General features: G+C 34.3%; 1 protein-coding gene across 2 annotated transcripts in view; it reads right to left on the reverse strand.

The window, feature by feature from the left end:
- HDGFL3 (HDGF like 3) overlaps positions 1-22,805 on the reverse strand; it is a 65,051-nt gene that overhangs the window by 15,156 nt on the left and 27,090 nt on the right. For both annotated transcript variants that reach the window (XM_081290997.1, XM_081290998.1), the window contains exons 2-5: positions 10,391-10,467; positions 7,495-7,633; positions 6,949-7,107; positions 1,025-1,171 (exon numbers count right to left, since the gene is read on the reverse strand). In XM_081290997.1, the coding sequence (XP_081147123.1) occupies positions 1,025-1,171; positions 6,949-7,107; positions 7,495-7,633; positions 10,391-10,467 (522 nt within the window). The remainder of the gene's footprint in view (positions 1-1,024; positions 1,172-6,948; positions 7,108-7,494; positions 7,634-10,390; positions 10,468-22,805) is intronic.

A 22,805-nucleotide genomic window follows, 5' to 3' on the forward strand; every position in this document is an offset into this window, starting at 1 on the left:
AGAAGTCCATTAAGTTCATCAAACTCAGAAATAAGTTTGGAAGCAAAGCGGGAGAGAAACTGTGTGTTTTTGCTACATGCATATTGAAGCTACTTGGGATGAAAAGAGCAGATAGGATAAAAAGAAAATCAAGTGAGCCAGATATTCAAATTCTCAGTGATTGTTGGCAGGTGCATGCATCTGGAAAGGATGCAGGCAAAGGTAATGATAGGACTATTTACTAGAGAGACATCAAGAGAAGGAAGGCAGATAGAAAACAGAGGAAGGCTGAGCTGGGTGAAAGGAATAAGAGAACAATTAGAGCCACAATACTTTTGAGAATAACTATAGAAAACTGGAATGAAGAAGGAAAGTTGAGAGATGAATAGGATTGACATGAATAGGCAAGAACTCAGCTGAAACCAGAGGAGTAATATTTTCAGTGGGTTACTATTTTAAAATAATTTGATACCGTCCAACTAGTCTGCATAGAGAAAATGCTCATGGAAAATATGTAGGTGCAAACTCTGCTTTTATTACCAATTTTACAAATGTGCATTTGCTTGTGATGATGAAGTTAAATATCAACATTCAAATACTGCTTGAATATTTAAATATTTAGAGTCCCTACTGGTACATTCAATTACTGCTTCTAGCAAAGCAGCAAAAATATGTAATACACTATTCTGAACATGTCACTGATTTAGTAAAAAAAAATACAACTGTCAAATTTCATAATTTCAGTTAAGTACTTTAAAAAGACTCTGGGGGAGAAAAAAAAGACTCTGAATTTTCTATGTTAGTTTGAAAAAGAATAAATCTGTAAGGAATTCCAAACTGACAGGCAGGTGTAATTCACACTCGACTCTCATTCGAAGACTCTAAGCATCCCATCATTTATTCAGGATTTGTGAAAGGATGTATGTAGCAAGCTGAGAATAGCTCTCCATTTCCTAACACAATGTCTACTAATGCTGAGATACTAATTCTGAAGCAAAATGTCTTCTATGTTAAAAGAAGAAATTACGTGTGTATCCATCCTTACCCCTTCACTGGTTTTCTGCAAGTCTGAAGTTGTGTTTCTTGTGTCATTGCCGGCATCTCCACCCTCAGAGCTGCTTTTGTTTTCTTCTTCTTTGCAGTCTTTATCATCTTCATCTCCTGGAGATTTCCGGGATTGTTTAGAGGATTTCTAAATGTTTAGACAAGTTAAAAATTACAGTCAAAAGCAGAAATCCAAATGCACAAGTGTACATAAAAGACACAAAGATAGCAGCGTTGTATGAGCTACAATATGTAGGGTGCCCAGGCTTAATAATACTGGACAAGTCATTTTACCTCAATTAACTAGTTGGAAAGGGAAGTAGAGGTGAGCTAGAAGATCTTAGTTCTTTACACAAGTGTGATATTAAAAGCAGATTTGTGTACACTCAACAGTCAATGAATAAATATTGCTGTGTGGACACTATTTTAGGAAGGCTACAGAACCTAAAGGAACCCTAAAGGCAATCTAGTTCTGCTCATCACTTTACAGTAGTGAAAATGAGGACCAGAGAAGTGAGTGAACTTTTCAAAATAATATATGGACATTCATGTTAGAATATTTGTACCAATGAGTGACAGAAACAATTAAACCATGGTTAGTTATTTAGGAACCCAAGGCTGTAATGGTGAACCAGTCCTTTTTACATGTCATCTTACATTTAAAGTCAGGATAACTGTAGACAAAAATAAAAATATAAATACAGTTTATAGCAAGTTTCTTAGTAGGATAAAATGATAAAAAGCTGGCTTCAATTGTGTGCCTTATTTAAGACAGTAAAATGTAGCATTTTTCTAACACTTCTTCTTCCAAGAGTTTTTAAGAATTGTCAAGCCCATTGAAATAAGAGCTTAGCAAAACTGATTTAGCCAAATCACTTTTGGTCTTCCAGAATCGAACTGGCAAAATGGAGCATCCTCACACAATCAATTTTTTAAAAAGCAATTTCTAAAGAGAAAATGCCTTCTAGTTATGTGACAAAATATATAATCAAATTGCTTCTATTTTTCTAAATTGGAACTACCAACCAAATCCAAATGTCAGTTAAAATGTGGTCATTTTAATTTTTTTATTAAGGGAAGGAGATTTAATAATACAAATGTGGACTGTCTAGACTTAAGGATTAAGTATAAAAACAGTAAACATAAAACACGTTTTGCTTTAATAAATATAGTATTGTTGAAATATGGTAACTGCTTCATATAGTAATTCTCAAATAATAACCTGCAGTGCTTACAGATAAAAATGTACAACTCCTTGAAATCTGCAATACTTGTAGAGGATATTTATGAGTAACCTTATAAGTGAGTCTACTAGACTTTTACTACTGAGTCACAATATTCAGAAATCTGTTCTAAGAAATCTGGCTGCCAAACCAGCAAAGCTCTTTGGATCCCCAGAATTCCTGAAAATTTGTTTTTTAAATCAGTGTTTATCATGTGTTTTATCAATGTGGTCTCGAACTGATCTTTTGTCCAACTGCTGCTATCTTTACTTGTTAACTAAAATTATTGGTGCTTTAGTCTTCATCAGTTTAGTTGCAGTTGATAAGCCCTAATGTATTCAGTAAATCATTTATATGCAAAACGTTTTTGACCTATAATTTTGTTATGGCCCAAATATGAAGCATCCATATTCTTACTGCTAAAGATATATATATATATATATATATATATATATAACCCTCAAATCTATTACTTTTCATTATGATTACTGAGCTTCCCCCCAACCCCAAATGAAATTAGGTGAGGTAGAGATGTGGGCCCTTTCCCTATACCTAACTGGGATGTAATAAAAAAAGTTTTGAACTACTAGTTTTTAAAAAGGAACACTATATAACATTAAGAGATAAATGTGTATGTGGGGGGAAACCCCCACCATATTAAGCAAAAAGAAAACCTTTGGGAAGCCAAAGAGAAAAATGGGATTATATTACATAAATAGTTCTTTAAGTATGGTTCCCAGATTAGCAGCATCAGCCTCACCCAGAAATTTGATTTCCAGTCCCTATCCTAGATTTCCATAATAGAAATCTGGGATGTCTAATAATATCATTTTTAAAAGTCTTCCACGTGATTCTGATGTATGTGAAAATTTGAGAATCAAACCAAAAAGTAATAATTCTGGGATGGAGATGTAGTTTAGTGGTAGACCACCTTCTTAACATGTGGAAGCCCTTGGTTAGATCTCCAGCACCACAAGGAAAAAAAAAAGTCATGGTTCTTAAGTGATCATGGAAATAATGTTCTTGAGGCAAAGCAAATTAAATGCTCCTTTAAAACAGGTAAGTCTTAGTAAGTAAAGTATGTATTTACCCCTACACTGTTTTAAACTGTAAATGTGTTCCAAGGATGAGCCCTTATATTACTTCTGGTCTTTGCAACAAGCAATTATGCAGTGGAATTTAAAAGCCACATATCCATAATGTTAAAAGTCTAGACAAACTTAGGTAACAAAGAGTTGTCACAATACATTACAAAGAGGCTCAGCAGTCAATCATAAATAAAGTCAATTCAAGTAGGTGTTTTAAGTCCAAAATGCTGCAGAGGTGCTGATAGGTGATTCTGCTAAGGCGCTCATGAGCCCAATGTGGGCCAGAACTTCGGGCTTTGGGTTTTGAGAGCCAGCCTCAAACAAACAAACAAACAAACAAAACAAAACTTGGGAATCAACTTAATGAAAGAGGCGAAAGATCTATACAATGAAAACTACAGAACCCTAAAGAAAGAAGTCAAAGAAGACCTTAGAAGATGGAAAGATCTACCTTGCTCTAATTCTATCAAAATGACCATACTACCAGATACAGATTTAATGAAATTAAATACTATACAGATTTAATGAAATTCCTATCAGAATACCAATGGCATTCCTTATAGAAATAGAAAAAGCAATCATGAAATTCATCTGGAAAAATAAGAGACCCAGAATAGCTAAAGCAATCATAAGCAGGAAGAGTAAAGCAGGTGGTATCCCTATACCAGAACTTAAACTATACTACAGAGCAATAGTAACAAAACCGGCATGGTATTGGCACCAAAAAAGACTGCTAGACCAATGGTACAGAATAGAGGGCACAGAGACTAACCCACAAAATTACAATTATCTGATATTACACAAAGGTGCCAAAAACATGCATTGGAGAAAAAAAAATAGCTTCTTCAATAAGTGGTACTAGGAAAACTGGAAATCTATAAGCAACAAAATGAAATTAAACCCCTATCTCTCACCATGCACAAAACTCAACTCAAAGTGGATCAAGGACCTAGGAATTAAACCAGAGAAACTGCATCTAATAGAAAAAAAGTAGGCCCTAATCTTCATCATGTGGGATTTAGGCCTCAACTTCCTTAATAAGACTCCTAATAGTGCAAGAATTAAAACCAAGAATCAATAAATGGGATGGATTCAAACTAAAAAGTTTCTTCTCAGCAAAACAACAACAACAACAACAACAAAACAATCTGTGAGGTTAATAGAGAGCCTACATCTTGGGAGAAAATTTTTAACACTCACACAACAGATGGAACACTAATCTCTAGAGTATATAAAGAACTCAAAAAGCTAATCAGCAAAAAACCAAATAAGCCAATCAATAAATGGACCAAGGACCTGAACAGACACTTCTCAGAAGAGGATATACAATCAATCAACAAATATATGAAAAAAGTTCATCATCGCTAGTAATTGGAGAAATGTAAATCAAAACTACTCTAAGATATCATCTCACTCCAGTCAGAATGGCAGTTACTATGAAGACAAACAAACAATAAGTGTTGGCGAGTGTGGGGAAAAAGGTACACTTATACAATGCTGGTGGGACTACAAACTGGTGCAGCCAATATGGAAAGCGGTACGGAGATTCCTTGGAAAACTGGGAATGGAACCACCATTTGACCCAGCTATCCCTCTCCCCGGTCTATGCCCAAAGGACTTAAAAACAGCATACTACAGGGACACAGCCATATCTATGTTTATAGCAGCACAATTCATAAGAGCTAAACTGTGGAATTAACCTAGATGCCCTTCAGTAGATGGAAGGATAAAAAAATATGGCATATATACACAATGGAATATTACTCAGCAATAAAAGAGAATAAAATCATGGCATTTGCAGGTAAATGGATGGTGTTGGAGAAGATAATGCTACGTGAAGTTAGCCAATCCCCAAAAAACAAATGCTGAATGTTTTCTCTGATATAAGGAGGCTGATTCATAGTGGGGTAGGGAAGGGGAGAATGGGAGGAATAAATGAACTCTAGATAGGGCAGAGGAGTGGGAGGGGAATGGAGGGGGCAGGGGGTTAGCAAAGATGGTGTAATGTGATGGACATCATTATCCAAAATATAGGTATGAAGATACAAATTGGTGTGACCATACTTTATATAAACCAGATATGAAAAATTGTGCTGTATAGGTGTAATAATTAAAAAAAAAGTCCAAAATGCTGAAAGAAATTCAGTTTAAAAATAACTGCAATGGAAGATATAGTCTGACAGGAACAGGGAAAATGCTAATTATTTTGTTGTTAGTTTCAAACATTACCCTCACTCAAAGCAACTGCATGTTTTTCACTAGGTTCACGGTAAGTAATGCTGAATTCACAAAATTTTACCTGTATGTCAATAGGGTAGATTTTAGGGACTGTCAAAATAAAATGTTAAGAGTCTGATTAACTCTTGGTACTTGTTTTTTCTTTTAATATTTTTAAAGTTATACATAAACACAACGTCTTTATTTTGTTTACTTATTTTTATGTGGTGCTAGAGATTGAACCCTGTGCCTCACATGTGTGAAGCAAGTGCTCTGCCACTGAGCCACAACCCCAGCCCTCTTGATATTTGTTTTAAGGAGTTTCCTAAGTACAAGAATCTAAATGGAAGTAATTTTTCCAAGTATTTAGCTGTGTGACTGAAACCTGAACCAATCTTGGATCTTTAAGGATCCATTTATCTCGCTTTCAGTTTCTAAAATGTGTAGTTTTCACAGTTTTGTTTTTTCAACTGCATTTCTGAATTACTGTGAAAAAACCTAGACTTTGAATTTGTAAATACATTATTATGCTACTGTTGTTTAAAATCTTCAATTATTATTATAATTGGAATAAAATCCAAACTCCATAATATGGCTTACAAATGGGCACTTTCCTACATAGTCATGATTCTCCAATAGCACTTGCCTTCTTTCAGTTTAGGAATACTGAATTCTTCCCTTCCTCAAAGTTTTGCTGCTCTGTTCCTTTCCTTCTGCCACATATGGCTCCTTTCTTCCTCCCATACCCTTCTTTTAGGTCTCAGCATAAACTTTACCTTTATAGAAGGACCTAAAGTAGATTTCCCTACTCTGTCACTCCTTGCAACCATTCATTTCTTTCATAACCTTTCACAGTTTATATTTACTATTATAAGTTACATGAGGGCAGGGATGGAGTTGGATTTGCTCACCACTGTCCACTTAGTTCAGTGTCTGGAACAGACTAGGTGATCAGGAAATATAAGAACTGAATAAATAAAAAGGTCAAAGCACATTCTCTGAAACAGAAAGACAAGTAAGAATATATCTTTATATTTACATATATAGTATTGAAACGTAATGTGTCTCTTATATTCTTAAATTGCTCAGATCTTGTTTCAAAGTCATTGTAGGAGGCATAGCTATTTATACACTATATCCTTAACTAAGGAACAGTTCTCCTCCAACTAAGGTGGTATTTTCAGGGCCAAGTGAGCCCTAAAGAGTCAATAGCCAGATTGCCTAACATCTAAAATTACCTGTCATAGTCCCTCTGCTCTATGTATATTGTCTCTAAAGGGAGAGGTTCCACAGAATCTAGAGTATATATCTATGTGCCCAAGAAATGAATATAAAATAATCTAAAAACTTTTTAATGAATATTTATGTAACAATAACAATGGGGAGTTTGTCAGTACCTTTGATGTGTATGACTTTTTCCGTTTTGAGCCTCCTTTTTCATTTTTTCTTTTGCCTTTTCCATCTTCTTCTACTCTATCACCTTCTTCCTCACTACTTGCATCTGCAGTGTTTCCTCCTTCTCCTTCAGTTTCTGAAGAGCTCTGTTGCTGAATTGCCTAAGGAAAAATATTGGCTAATTACATTTTTAAAAAATAGAAAGGAACACAGACTGTGACAAAAATCACTCTATTTTAATCTGAAAGGGTTCAGTTTATTCATAAGATTTTCAAAAGAAAAGGCTATAAGAGCCAGGAGAATCTCTTGAACCCAGTAGTTGGAGGCCAGACTGGGCAACAAAGTGAGACCCTGCCTCCATCAAATAACCAATAAATGGTTGTCAAACTCAATTTTTCAGTAGTCCTCTGGATGAATTGCATTTAATCCAAAATACTACTAGAGCCAAAGAATTCTGACTTCAAATGGATGGGTAAATTAAAAAAGATTTGAAAAGTATTAAAACCAAAGAAATGAGGTAAAGCAAGTGACAATTAAATAACCATTACCTGGTATCCAGTAAACTTGACTCCTGGGTTATTTTCTATTTCCCACAATCCTTCATTAAATCCTTTCCGTTTGTTTGACTTCCCAAACTTGTCTTTGTATTCCTTATATGGAAAAAGGTCTTTGGGACCTAGAAAAGCACTGCAGATACATATTAGAATCAACATGCTGACCTGTGTTACATCATTAGCAGCACATATTGTGTTCATCTACAACTAAAAATATTTTTTAAAAATCTAAAAAAAGAACAAAAAACTTGAGTTAGAATAAATTCTGGGGCTAGCTAACAGATGTAAACATTCAAAACAGAGTCTTTAAAAAAAAAAACAACCCTTGGGAATCAATCTAACAAAAGAGGTAAAAGACCTCTACAAGGAAAACTATAGAACATTAAAAAAAGAAATTGAAGAAGTAGAAGTATGGCAAGATCTCCCATATTCCTGGATAGGAAGAATTAATATTGTCAAAATGGTCATACTGGGCTGGGGTTGTGGCTCAGCGGTAGAGCGCTTGCCTTGCATGTGTGAGGCACTGGGTTCAATTCTCAACACCACATATAAATAAATGAATAAAATAAAGGTCCATCAACAACTAAAAAAATAAAATAAAATAGTCATACTACCAAAAGCATTATACATATTTAATGCAATTCCAATTAAAATCCCAACAACATTCTTCATAGAAATAGAAAAAGCAATCATGAAATTAATTTGGAAAAAAAAGAGATTCAGAATAGCCAAAGCAATCCTTAGCAAGAAGAGTGAAGTAGGAGGTATCACAATACCAGATCTTAAACTATACTATAGAGCTAGAGTAACAAGAATGGCATGCTATTGGCACCAAAACAGACATGGAGACCAATGGTACAGACTAGAAGACACAGAGACAAACCCACATAAATACAGTTATTTCATATTAGACAAAGGCACCAAAAACATACATTGGAGAAAAGATAGCCTCTTCAACAAATGGTGCTGGGAAAACTGGAAACCATATGCAGCAAAATGAAATTAAACCCCTATCCTTTACCCTGCACAAAACTCAACTCAAAGTGGATCAAGGACCTATAAATTAGACCAAAGACTCTGTGCCTAATAGAAGAAAAGTAGGCTCATATCTTCATCATGTCAGATTAGGTCCTGACTTCCTTAACCACACTCTTAAAACATAAGAAATAAAATCAAGAATCAATAAATGGGATGGATTCAAACTAAAAAGCTTCTTAGCAAAGGAAACAATAATGTGAAGAGAGAGCCTACAGAGTGGGAGAAAACCTTTACCACATGCACATCAGATAGAGTACTAGTCTCCAGGATATATAAAGAACTCAGAAACCATAATACCAAAAAAAAAAAAAAATAACCCAATCAATAAATGGGCTAAGGAACTGAACAGACACTTCTCACAAAAGATATATAATCAATCAACAAATATATGAAAAATGTTCAACATTTCTAGTAATTAGAGAAATACAAATCAAAACTACCCTAAGATTTCATCTCACTTCATTCAGAATGGCAATTATCAAGAGTACAAGCAACAATATGTGTTAGTGAGGATTTGGGGAGAAAGGTACACTCATACATTGCTAGTGGCACTGCAAATTGGTAACCACTCTGGAAAGCAGTATGTAGATTCCTTAGAAAACTTAGATGGAACCACCATTTGACCCAGCTATCCCACTCCCCGGTCTATACTCAAAGAACTTAAAATTATCATACTACAGTGGTGCAGCCACATCAATGTTTATAGCAGCTCAATTCACAATAGCTAAACTCTGGAACCAATCTAGATGCCCTTCAATAGATGACTGGATACAGAAACTGTGGTAGATATACACAATGGAATATTACTCAACAATAAAAGAGAATAAAATTATGGCATTTGCAGGTAAATGGATGGAGTTGGGGAATATCATGCTAAGTGAAGTAAGCCAATCCCCAAAAACCAAAGGCCGCATGTTTTCTCTGAGAAGTGGATGCTGATCCATAATGGTGGGGGTGGGGATTGGAAAGAATAGGGGAACTTTTGATTGAGAAGAAAGGAGTGAGGGGAGAGAAGTGGGTGGCTGGTAAAAAAGATGGTGGAATGAGATGGGTATCATTACCCCAGGTGCATGTATGATTGCACCAACGGTGTGACTCTACATTGTGTATAACCAGAGAAATAAAAATTTGTGCTCCATTTGTATATATTCTGTTGTCATGTATGAAGAAGAAGAAGGAGGAGGAGGAGGAGGAGGAGGAGGAGGAGGAGGAGAGGGAGGAGGGAGGAGGAGGAAGGAGGAGGGAGCAAGTTTTTGGCAATTCATTCTCCTTCAGATATTTTAAAATCTACTTCTGGATGATCAAACCAGAAAAAAAAAATCACATGTGAATTATATTATACTGATCCTTGGTAGAACTGCTTTTACTGAAGTCAGTCTTAGAATGTTGCCACTGACTTACATTAGAATACTACAAAACAGAGTGCTATACGATCCTTTACACTGTTCCCTAGAATAAGTCTGTTACATTCACCAATCACATGCCAGTTGGCAAGTTCAGCAGGGACAATTTTTATTTCCAGTGCCCCTTGAAAATAAATATTTACTAATGGAACAAAAGTAAACACACAATGTTTATAAATGATTGCTTTGGGTGCATACAATAGTAATGTGGTAAAAATTTTTTTTTAAATCCTACCTGTCCCAGAAATACAACCATTACGTGGAGACAGGTTATCATAAAGAAAAAATTAAACCTTCACTTAAGAAACATACATTATTAAGCCTGGTAACTTAAATAATTGATTATAATGACTTTAATAAAATATAAAGTTATAGGTCACTTATAAACAAGGTAATCTAGCAGACCTAAATTAGAGCTATTGAAACTTTAAGTTATTTTGTTGACTTACGTTTCATGAGTGCCAAAAAAGAAGATAGGATACTTGTTTGCTGGAGGCTTCACAGCTCCCTCTGGGAGTTCATCAATCTATTAAAGATAAACTTAGTTATTAAATAGTTATCATAAACACAATATAAACATTTCTTTGATAATTTATTGCTAATTTTGGAATATAATTTATCGAAATCTCAAGTTTTTTTCTTAAGCTTTACAAAATGATTCTTAAGGTCATGGAAGTTAAAACAGTAAATTGATTATAGCCATTATGATAATTCATAGGCAGGAGCCAAAACTACTAAATTCCTTTGATCCAATAAAATTACTCCTGGGACTCTGTTCTAATGAAATAATCAAAAGTAACAACAAAGAAAAAAAAAAAGATGTACATAAGTGAATATGTATATATATTACATATACATGCTATGTTATGTGTGTATATATATGTGCATATATAAACTTACATGTTGCAAGACAGGAGAATTGTAGCAAATTAAACTGATGAAATATTATGTAATCATTAGAAGACAACATCTCTTGCCTAGACTACTATAAGCCTCTTCCCACCCCTTTAAGTTAGAATTAGCTTTTAAAATGCACATATGATGTTACTTCCTTGCTTCAAGTCTTTCTATTGCTTTTTATTGCTTATAGCATTCCTAATTGTACATCTGAATTGCTTCTGGAGATTTTAAAAATAAAAAGTATGTTGGCCTTTCCCTAGACAGACCTACCAGTTGAGGCTGAGAACCCTGCATAGGATAAGTCTAAACTCCTTAGAATATCATATAGTTACACATACATTATTACTTAAAATGTTTCAAAAAATAGTCTGACTAGTCTAAACTCATATGGCTCTTTCTCCATGTCATGATTCAGCAATATGCAAATACATAGAACTGTTTATAAATATACAATTTCTTTCATAGCCTTCTCAGATAGTTGACCTTCTCATCTTTCAGACACACACTGTTCAATTATAAAAATGAGTATTTATTTACAAAAAATAATAAGTTACAAGAAATAGCCAACATGTTTCTTTTTAGACTTCTTTAAAAAGGTGAGGCCCCAGGAATGTTTTTCAGTTTTAATACGACTTCCCCTTTCCACCTTAAATACTACAACTACCATCATTCACAGAGGTCCTGACCATGAAATTCTGAATGTAGGAGCCATGTCTTATTAAAAATTCTATCCCTAGGCTGAGGATGTGACTCAAGGGATAATGCGCTTGCCTGGCATGCGTGGGGCCCTGGGTTCAATCCTCAGCACCACATAAAAAAAAAATAATAAAGATGTTGTGTCCACCGAAAACTGAAAAATAAATATTAAAAAATTCTCACCCTCTCTCTTTAAAAAAAATTTCTATCCCTAATCCTAGTGACTCAGGAGGCTGAGGTAGGAGGATTACAAGTTTGAGGCAAATTAGTGAGACCCTAAACAACTTGGACCCTATCTCAAAAAAATAAAAGGGCTCAGTGATAAAGTGCCTCTTGATTCAACCTCTACTACCCAAAATACAACACAAAAAGCTAACTCTCTACTTCTATAGTTTAGATATGGTTTAAATGTGTTCCTCAAAACTTATGCACTGGAAGTTTGGTCTCCATGGTGATGATGTGAAGAGGTAGCAGGATCTTTAAGAGCGGGGGCTAGTGGGAGGTGGTTAGGTCATCAGAGGCATGCCTTTGGAAAGAACTAAGGTAGTTCTCATGGGGCTCATTAGTTCTTGAGAGATCAAATAGTTACATAAAAGCCAGAGCCTGAATTCCTCTCTGGTTCCTGTCTACCACGTAATCTCTTTTTATACATTACCACCATTTTGATACCATCTGCTATGATGAGATGTAGCCAGAGCAGCCCTTGTGAGAACTGGAACCATGTTGTCTGGTCTAAACCTTCTTCCTTTACAAATTAGCCTCAGGTATTTCATTAGTCTTAGAAAACTGACTCATATACCTACAATCAAGCATAATTTCTGATATATAACATTGCTTTAAAAATTTCACTTATTTAAAAAAGTGATAGTATAGAAAAAGTTTTACGACACAATGTTAAAAAAATGAACACTTAATAATTTTATATACATATTTTTACAGGTAGAGACTGGACTGGAATATGAAAAATATAAACACAAGTGTGAGGTCAGGGTTATTAAGGTAGAACATTTTTCTCTCTTAAATTTCTTTTTTGTTGCCATAGTTTTAATTTTGCAGGAAAACAAATTCTTTATATCAGAAGGTTACAATGACCATTCTGTCAATGCAAAATTTCTGGTATTTCTTTCCTGTTGTTAATTAATAATACACTTTAAAGATAAAGATAGATCATTTCAGTAATTAAGATTTTTTTTTGCAGCTATAAATAACACTTTATTAGCAATTATTAAATGTAAATGGGTGAAACACTTCAAAGCAAGATATTGGCAGATTTTTTAAAAAAAATATGCTTTTTTTTTTTTGGTTGTAGATAAACACAATACCCTTATTTATTTTATGTAGTGCTGAAGATCGAACCCAATGACTTACACTTGCAAGGCAAATGCTCCACCACTAAACCACAACCCCAGCCCCATGTTGGCAGATTTTTAAAAATGATCTGATTGTTTCCTATCTACAAATGACATGTTTTATATTTAAAAATATAAATATGTTGAAATTAAAGAGAAGAAAAAAGTTTTCCATGTAAGACATAACCAAAAGAGGGCTAGAATGGTTATACTAATATCCTAAAAAACAGACTTCAACACAAAAATTGTCAGTAGAGAAAAGATCATTTTATAATTTCAAAAGGGTCAATCTGTCAAGAATACACAATGATGATAACATACATATACTTGACAATAGAACTCCAAAGTACATGAAGCAAAATCTACAGAATTCAAGAGTGAAACAGAAATTCAACAGTAAGAGAGATCTCAATGTCTCATTTTCAATAAAGAATAGAATAGACAGAAGATCAAAATTGGAAATAGAAAGCTTGATAAAAGTACAAACCTCCTAAATATAATTAAGATTTTTGATTCAAAATATTTCTGATAATTTAAATTGTGAGCAGAATATATGCTTCTGACTATGTTGTAACCAGTAACAAACTAGCAATCTCAGAACTAGCCAAAATATACTAACTAATTGTTTTTGGGCTTTGGACAAGTGGCACAAGACTATAATTCCCAGGAAAAGATAAACTCCAAAGGGAAGACTCATAATTATCTCTATAATGTGGCATAGTGAGCTAGATTCTTTTTCCCCCACAATAGCTTTTTTAAATTTATTTTTATGTGTTGCTGAGAATGAAACCCAGTGCCTCAAACATACTGGGCAAGTGCTCCACCACTGAGCCACACCCTGGCCACCAGGGAACTAGATTCTAAGCAGAACTGATAAGAGCTGAGGAAGCAAAATCAGAGATTGGTGTAGCTGAACTGACTAGACTATACAGAATGGGCTCTGGAAAGGATGAAGTTGTGCAACTAGGCATCCCAGAACTCTATGTGGAGAGTCCTTGTGAGTTTTTGACCAGAGACTGGGTAGATTTATGAAGACACATACCAAAGAATATTTGTCATGGAAATTAGAATAGAGGTATTATAAATCAATTAGTTCAGAGGACTTTGAAAGTCCAGCTATAGTGTAGAAATCTTTTAATCACCTCTTTAAGACCTCAGGCATCTAGCTGAGACACAAGTTAAGTTTGCCCTAAAAGTAAGGTATATATGGAGACCTACTCCACAGCTATCTTTACAGTTTAATATGAGGCCTTGATGAGAGAGGCTGAGTTCCAACAAGTTATCTGAGCTTGGGAAATACCTTGGGCTTCCCACATATTTCTCTAAAGAAGTATAAAACCAATATGAGAGAGGTAACTTGAATCATGGTCTTTGACTGCCTGTGGGTTGTGACTGTTTTGATCTGGGAACTTTCTGTGCACAGGTGCAGGACAAGATTTCCCAGTTGCTATGGTGATGCCCTGCCTGAGGAAGTTCTGTGCAAAGCATGGAACTATCAGTCTTGGCCCTGAGTTCAGACTCCAGCTGCCAGGGATAGAGAATTATGAGTGTAACTAGATAATTATAATTGTTTGCAAGTGCTTTGACCTCCAAGCCTGCCTTCTCTAAAGAAATTTTTCCACAGAAACCACTTTTGATGATAATGGCCTATATAATAAACACGCTGAGCTAGCTCTGGGTCATTATTCCTCCATCAGAATATGGTGTCCCACCTGGTCCCAACTTTCTCTAAGTGTTTGTCTTTTTTATTTTTAGTTGACCCAATACCCTTATTTTATTTATTTATTTTTATGTGGTACTGAGGATTGAACCTAGGACCTTGCACGTGCTAGGCAAGTGCTCTACTGATGAGCTATAACCTCAGCCCTAAGTGTTTGTCTTTCTTAATCTCCCATTGCCCCTCACCAGTCTAAGGTTTGGCTGCTCAGGTCATGGCAACCAAATTATCCAAATAATTGTTTGCAAATTGCTACACTGAAGAAATTACTAGACTGAAGAAAAGAGGAAAATACAACCTATAAATAAGAGAATAAGAAGTCTATAGAAACTGATTCCCAGGATGTTACAGATGTTTTAGGAGATGAAGACTTGAAAACAGATCTATGTGAACTTAATGAGTGGACATACAGGGAACCTGAGCAGAAAAATAAAAATAAAAAGAACCACATGAAAAGTATAGAAATGAAAGTATAATAACTGAAATAAAAAATGCAGAGTAGGCTTGATAGAGGAAGAATGAGTCAGTGAATCTGAAGATAACAGAAATTATCCAATCTGAAGACCACAGAGTAAAAAAACATGAATAAAATTTAAAGAAAGCCTCAAGAACTTATTGGACATTATCAAATAATCTAATGTACATATTATAGGAGTTCCAGAAAGGGAATACAATGAGGCACAAAACATCTGAATAAATAATAGCCAGAAATCCTCCAATTTTTTTTTTGGTGGGGGCGGGATACTGAGGATTGAACCCAGGAGTGCTTAACCACTGAGCCACATCCCTGGTCCTTTAAATATTTTATTCAGAGACAGGGTCTCTCTGAATTGCTAAGTGCCTTGCTAAGTTGCTGAGCTGGCTTTGAACTCACAATCCTTCTGCCTCAGTCTCCCTAGCTACTGTGATTATAGGCATGTGCCACAACACCTGCTAGAAATCCTCCAATTTTGATGAAAAACATTGACTTACACACCAAAGAAAATTCAGCAAATTTCAAGCAGAATAACTGCCAAGAAAACCATAACTAGGTGCATCATAATCAACCTACTGAAAACCAGAAAAAATAGAATTGTGAAAGTGGCTAGGGCAAAAAAAGAAATCAAGAAAAAAAAAGCAATGTTGAAAAAATTTCCAGATTCTTTATCAGAAATAGAGGAGACTAAAAGGAAATGACTATTTAAATTGTTGAAAGAAGGGCTGGGATTGTGGCTCAGTGGTAGAGAACTTGCCTACCATGCGCAAGGCCCTGGGTTTGATCCTCAGCACCACATAAAAATAAATAAATAAAATAAAGATATTGTAAAAAAATAAAAAATAAATTGCTGAAAGAAAAAAATTATATCACCCCCGAACTCTGTACCAATTACCTACATTTAAAAAATGAATATGAAGTAATGGCATTTTCAGGTAAACAAAGGTTGAAATAATTTGTTAAAAGCAGACCTAACACTCTTCAGATTAAGGGGAAAAGATACTAAATGGAAATTTTGATCTACAGGACGTAAAGAGAGAATCAGTAATAGTAAGTAGATAAAGATCAACTATTAGGCTTGGTCTTCACATTATTTCCTGAAAAGACAACTGACTGTTGAAAGTAAAAATAATAATAAGATAAAAGGATATATAGTACAGAGGATGAGAGGGTGAACAAATGAAATTATACTGTTGTAGGGTTCATGGCTGCCTTACTCCATTTGGGCTTCTAGAACATAATAACATGAATGGGGTAATTTATAATAATATTTAGTTTTTAAAAAAATCATAATTCTGGAGGCCAGGAAGTCCAAGATTAGGAAGCCATGAGCATGTTGGGTTCTGGTGAAGGTCCTCTTCTGGGTTGCAGAATGCCAAATTTTTGTTGTGTCCTCACTTGGTAGAAGAGGCAAACAATCTCTTTCACATCTTTTCTAATCCCATATGTGAAGATCCATTTTCATGACTTAGTTACCTCCTAAAAGCCCTATTGCTTAATGTCATCACAATGGGGATCAGGGTTCAACACTGAATTTTGGGGTAATGACACACATTCAGATCATAGTCAATGGTGAACCTGGAAATGAGCAGTAGGAAGCAAAAGGGAAGTATACATAATTAGGTTTAAAGTATAAAATGGAAAAATAGTGTCTCTAAATAGATAATGACATATTTAAGATACATATTGTTAACTCTTAAGCAATCACTAGAAAATAATAAAAAGAATAGGTAAGGTAGCAGAATACAACAATTACTAATAGGGCATTATGTAAAATTGTGGATGTGTAACTGACGTGATTCTGCAATCTGCATTTGGGGTAAAATTGGGGGTTCATAACCCACTCCAATCTAATGTATGAAGTATGATATGTCAAGAGCTTTGTAATGTTGTGAACAACCAATAAAAATTAAAAAAAAAAACAAAAAAACCAAACTCTTCTAATGTCAAAAAAAATAATAATAAAAAGAGTTATAGCAATATGTGTGAGATATATTGAAGATACTGGTATTAAAACTCAACATAAATATTTGGTTCAGGATGGCTAAGCAAATCATTCTTAAAACTATTAAAGTCTGCTAGGGAGTGATATTGGCCAAATTATACTGTTACATTGCCTGCATGCATAAAAATGTAATAACAAATTCCATCATTATGTACAACTATCATGCACCAATAAAAATGTGTAAAGAAAAAAATGTTGAAGTCCTACATAAAACAATAACCAAAGATTATGTAACCCTTTCTCTAATAAGCTATTTTAAAGATTCATTAAGTTAGAGCAAAATCTCACCAATTTACAATTAAGAGAGGTTATAACCAATTATAAATACAAAGTATTATATGAAGAATTTAAAAAGCAACCAGTTGTACCACAGGCACTAAATATGTACATTTTCTATACATATCAAAATTAATGTGAGTTAAATAAATAAAGTTTAAAAGTATTACTGAAAGGAGGTTTGGTTGCTTTCAAGTATTTGTTAAGAGGATGGTTGAATAAATGTAAAAGTAAAATGTTCATGTCTTATCCTCAAAATCTTCCCTTGACTTTGTCTTCGTATCAAACTATTCTCTTTTCATTATCCAAATTTCTTAAGCAAATAAGTGTACAGATATGATGGTTTCTACTTTACTACCCATTTTCTTCTCATCCATGACAATCTAACTCTATTACCACCACCATTATACTAAAGTAATTCTCTCAATAGTATTCTCCTTCCCAGTCCCTACCTTCTTGCCCTCAACAGCCCTACTATGTTTTGGATGTGGCCAAAATTTAGGGATAATATTAAGATATAGGGCCTTGAAGAGGTGATTAGGCCTTAAGAACTCCTTCTGAGTGTAGGGCTAGGTGTCTTTATAAAGGAGTTTGATAAAGAGAGTTGGTTCTCTTTTGCCCTATTATTCCTGCCATGAGAGGATGCAGGAGAAAGGCTCTCACTAGATGCTGGTGCCTTGATATTGGACTTCCCAGCCTCCTAAACTATGAGACAATAATTTATGATCTTTATAAATTACCCAGACTCAAGTATTTTGCTATAGCAGCACAATCAGGCTAAGATAGGCCCTTATTATTCTCAATAACCTCCTCAATCATCTCCTCCTTTTGCCTCAACAGTAGTACTCTTGACTACTTACTTCTCTTCTAACTACTTTCACCATTCTGTTTCTTTTATTTTTCTCCTATTCTAGTAATTTTGGATGTTTCCTCTAAGGTTTTTTAAAAATACTTTTTTTTAGTTGTAGATGGACACGCAGTACCTTTATTTTTATGTGGAGCTGAGGATTGAATCCAGTGCCACATACTTGCAAGGGAAGTGCTTTACCACCGAGCTGCAGCCCCAGCCCTGTTTCTTTAGGTTTCATTCCAAGAGTTTTATCCCCTCTCATTCTTCTTTCCAAGAAATCTCCTCTATTTAAAGAATTTCAATTTTGCCATTATTTTGATGATCTACCCTAACTTTTCCTTTGAACTCCAGGCATGAAATTTCAAATGTCTACTTAACCATGTCCACTTGCAGGTTCTGTAAGCAGCTTAAACCCTCAGGAAGGGTCCATAGGAAAAGAGACACAGAAAAAGGGTCTGGTATTTTTCTTTTGAAGTCATCTGCAGGTCATCTTAACTAACACATAGCAACAGCCTATGGAGTACTGTGTCATCACAAATTCACCTTTGAACTGAATGAACTATGTGCCACAGAGCAAGATGCTCTGGCATACTGAGAAAAGATGGGCCTAGAAACTTGTAAATAAGTCCTGCTTTTGATTTAAATTTTGATACTAGAGGTATCATATAACCCCTTGGGGCCTTGATTTTCACACCTATAAAATGAGATGTTGGACTAGGTAACCTCTAGATTTCCTTCAAGTCCTGAAAATCCATGGGTTGGCTAAAACTGAACTGATTTCCTCTTAATCTGTTTTTGTTTCCTACTACCAAGAAAGCTTAACCTTTTAATTCCTCAAGCCCCACATTCAGTTGTCCACTGAAACCTGCCAATTTAGCTTCTGAAATGTCTGTCCATGTGATCACCATTCCTATTACTTAATTTACTTCTTTAAATCAAGTTCTCATGATCTTTTGATGAGAACATTAGAGTAACCTTTCGAAACATCTTGTTTCCTAGATTTACTGTTACTTACTATAGAACTTCTGTAAAAACCTGGTATGTGTAACATTAAACACCATGCCACAAAAACAACTTGAAATGAGTACAATTAATATAAAATATATAAGTTGTGGGTAAAAAACATAAAATTTACCACCATAACTATTTTTAAATGTATAGTTCAGTATATTTTTAATTGTTGTAATACAGATATCCAGGAATATATTTTAAATGGACAAAGACAGAACTTAAAATGGGAATGCATATAGTTCTTTACATAGTAGGCACTGACTGAATTAACAGTGGCTAAAACACCACCATATCATATACTTTTTTGCTCCTGTGGGGAAAATTAAGTGAAAGCTTTTTTAAAAACAATAAAAATCCTTTTAAAACTTGTAAGTAAAAACAGAATTTCTGGTTAATTTCTCTCTTTGCTTTAATGTTTTATAACTAGTATTGACAGCAGAGTTTGCGAACTGGGGTTTAGCTCATACACTGTTTTTTTTTTAAAAAAACAGAATTAGTTACAAATACATAAAAACTAGATGATTCACATTAAAATCCAGATTAATAGATTCTGTGAAAAAAGCATGAGAAAATCCAGCAACATAAAGTTGGCCTTCTGACTCAGTAACAATGAGCTCTACAACAGTGTCCTGTAGTAGACCCACTTCAGACACAGTACCTGTTCTCAAGTTTGTTACACTTCCTACCACTCTCTGTAATGTTGTAAATGCCTTCTTTTCTTACTTCCACTGCTTGCCTGGCCTCTTTGAATATTTGAGTTTGTACCTCTTGCAATAAATATTAATTTAAAAAAACTGGTCTTAGCATTATGCTGGGTGCCTCATAAATTAAGTAATGTTTGGATACTGGGGCTAGAGTTGTAGCTCAGTGGTACAGCACTATTCTAGCATGTGTGAAGCACTGGGTTCATTCTCAGCACCACATAACTAAGAAAATAAATCAAGGTATTGTGTCCATTTACAACTAAAAGAAATTTAAAAATGCTTGGACATGCATTCACTTTATATTTTTATATAAGTCTGGCTTTTAACTTACTTGAAAATATTTGGCAATTTTGGTAGTACACCGATATGTTCAAGTAGAAACTTTTTCCTAAGCCAATTAGAGGATGCACTGCTCCAAAAGTGAATACCCAGTGGCAATAGATAATTACCTTCATTGAGATTTTCTTTTTCTATTATTTCTATTTTCCTGATACAGTATTTTTATTTCTGTTTGGGTTCACAGCTATATTTGGTTGTGTTCTTATTCTGGTTCTGCACTGTTAAATTATTCCCACAATGGTGGCTTATTCCTTGCTGGGTGTGACATGACAGAATCTGATATGTTAGTCTTATGGTTTATAAAGGAGTATGTCTTGCTTCTCCTGGAAAAAAGAAAAGCTCTTTGAAATCTAGACTGATATGTACATCCTGTTGTAGACCTGAAATTATTCTGTGACTATATTTGAGAAGGTCTTCACCCCTCCTCGTCAGTCTGAAACATTTTCCTACTTCTAGAAAGGATATTAACAAATAAAGGGTCTCTGTTTTTATTGGTTTATAGACACCAACAGGATTTACAAAAATCTGATATAAAGTAATATAATCCTCAGGACATAAAAATTGAATTTTGAATACTTTAAATGTGGTGAGCTTTTTGTTGTTGATGATTGGATTTCTTTGCTCATTGTAGAGATGCTCAAGAGGTATCAGAAACTAAGGCTATGTCCCTTAGAGTTCACAAATCTCCAATCTAAGGACTGAGGCCTGGAGGGAGGCAGCCTCATTTTCCTTAGAAAACTTATTCTCAGTTTGAACCCTGGATTTTCTCTGTCGTGTTACTGGGATTCATTAGAAATGTCAATTCTCAGTCTAGCTCAAGATATTTTAGCTCAGACACTGTGGAGGTTAGACCCCAAAGTCCATGTTTTAAGAAAACTTAAAGTGATTTTTAAGGAAGTATTCAAGACATTTCAACCTTTGGCTGTGGTTCCTGTGGATAGATTGCCTATATTTCTTGTGATTAACACGAGACTCCTTTAATTCTGCAGGATTTTTGTACTGAGACTGAAATGCATCAGTACAAGCTTGTTTTCCTAACACTTTAAGAAAATATACAAAATATCAAATTTTCTTTTTCTTTTTTAATTAAAGAAATACTTTATTATTCTAAATATAAAAGCCTTTTAGGAAAAATACCCTCAGGGCTAGGGATGTAGCTCAGTGGTAGAATACTTGCCTATAATGAGCAAGGCCCTGAGTTCAATTCCCAGTACTAAGAAAACCCTTTTAATAGAAAACTGATAGTTCATAAATGTTTTATATAAGAAAATTCAAGTAATAAAATTCAATTATTGAACAAATCAGACTTCTGATAATTTTGATCTAAAAACAGCCTGTCTTCAGATTTGATCATTGTGCAGTGCAATATAAGAAAATGTTTTAGTTTTAAAATAAGATTTTTTTTTTGTGATGACACTAATTATATTTGAACTTCTTAAACATCTTATACTGTCAATAGTACTTTCATATAATGCTTATGATTAATTGCAATTCTGACAGCTTTTTTTGGTATCAACAGTAATTATATTCTGTGGTATATTAAACATAATTTCCAATATTGCTATTTAACTTTAAGCTCCTGTTCTGATGTTAAATTTAGTTAATCAATAGTAATCTTTTCATATTCCAATAATTTTGAAGTAAGAGAGAATACTGAAATTCTGGCTACTTTGCCACTTTAAGAAGGTATAGAAAAGACATTATTATTATATGACAAAAATTTCTCAACTATTAAAGTCTTTGTGAAATGAAAGCTATTTTGGTAAAGCAATAATTAATACGGAGATTAAGACAAAATTAAAAACAATGGTGGCATAAAGTACTCCATATGCCAGGTGTTTTATTAGTGAGAAAAGATTAGTTTTGTCTTTAAAGTATCTGGGTTTTTCCAAAATGTAAAAGAGGATAATGAAGGACAAAACTCAGATGAACACTGAAAATTATAGGTTTGTAGAAAGAGAAATTTATTTGGTTTGGACTATAATAACTGTATAATGCAATGAAATATTAAAATTTGCCAGAGCTGGCTAAGTTTTAAAGGATTTTTTCATAAGCAAAAGAAGGAAAAGTTTTGAATCCATTAATGTCAAATATTAGTATAAAATTAGAATTTGATTTTCTGTGTTAAAATAATTAATAAACAGTTTGGCTATAAAAGTTTATGAGGTGTGGCAAATGGGTGAGGGAGGGCAGCAAACTTGTAATCTTTTTATAAAAATGAACTCAGATAAAAACAAGTCTGCACATATGTCAACAAACAGTGTAAGAGCAGAAGGGGGAAAAGCATACTATAGAGAGATAGGGGTTTATTTTCATTTTGTTGCATATGGACTTCCAGTTTTCCCAGCACCATTTGTTGAAGAGGCTATCTTTTCTTCAATGTATGTTTTTGGCGCCTTTATCTAATATAACTGTAATTATATGGGTTAGTCTCTGTGTCCTCTATTCTGTACCATTGGTCTACAAGCCTAGTTTGGTGCCAATATCATGCTGTTTTTGTTACTATTGCTCTGGAGTACAGTTTAAGGTCTGGTATAGTGAT

This window comes from Spermophilus citellus, assembly GCF_964194105.1.
Source record: "Spermophilus citellus genome assembly, chromosome: 4".
NCBI classification, from domain to species: domain Eukaryota; kingdom Metazoa; phylum Chordata; class Mammalia; order Rodentia; family Sciuridae; genus Spermophilus; species Spermophilus citellus.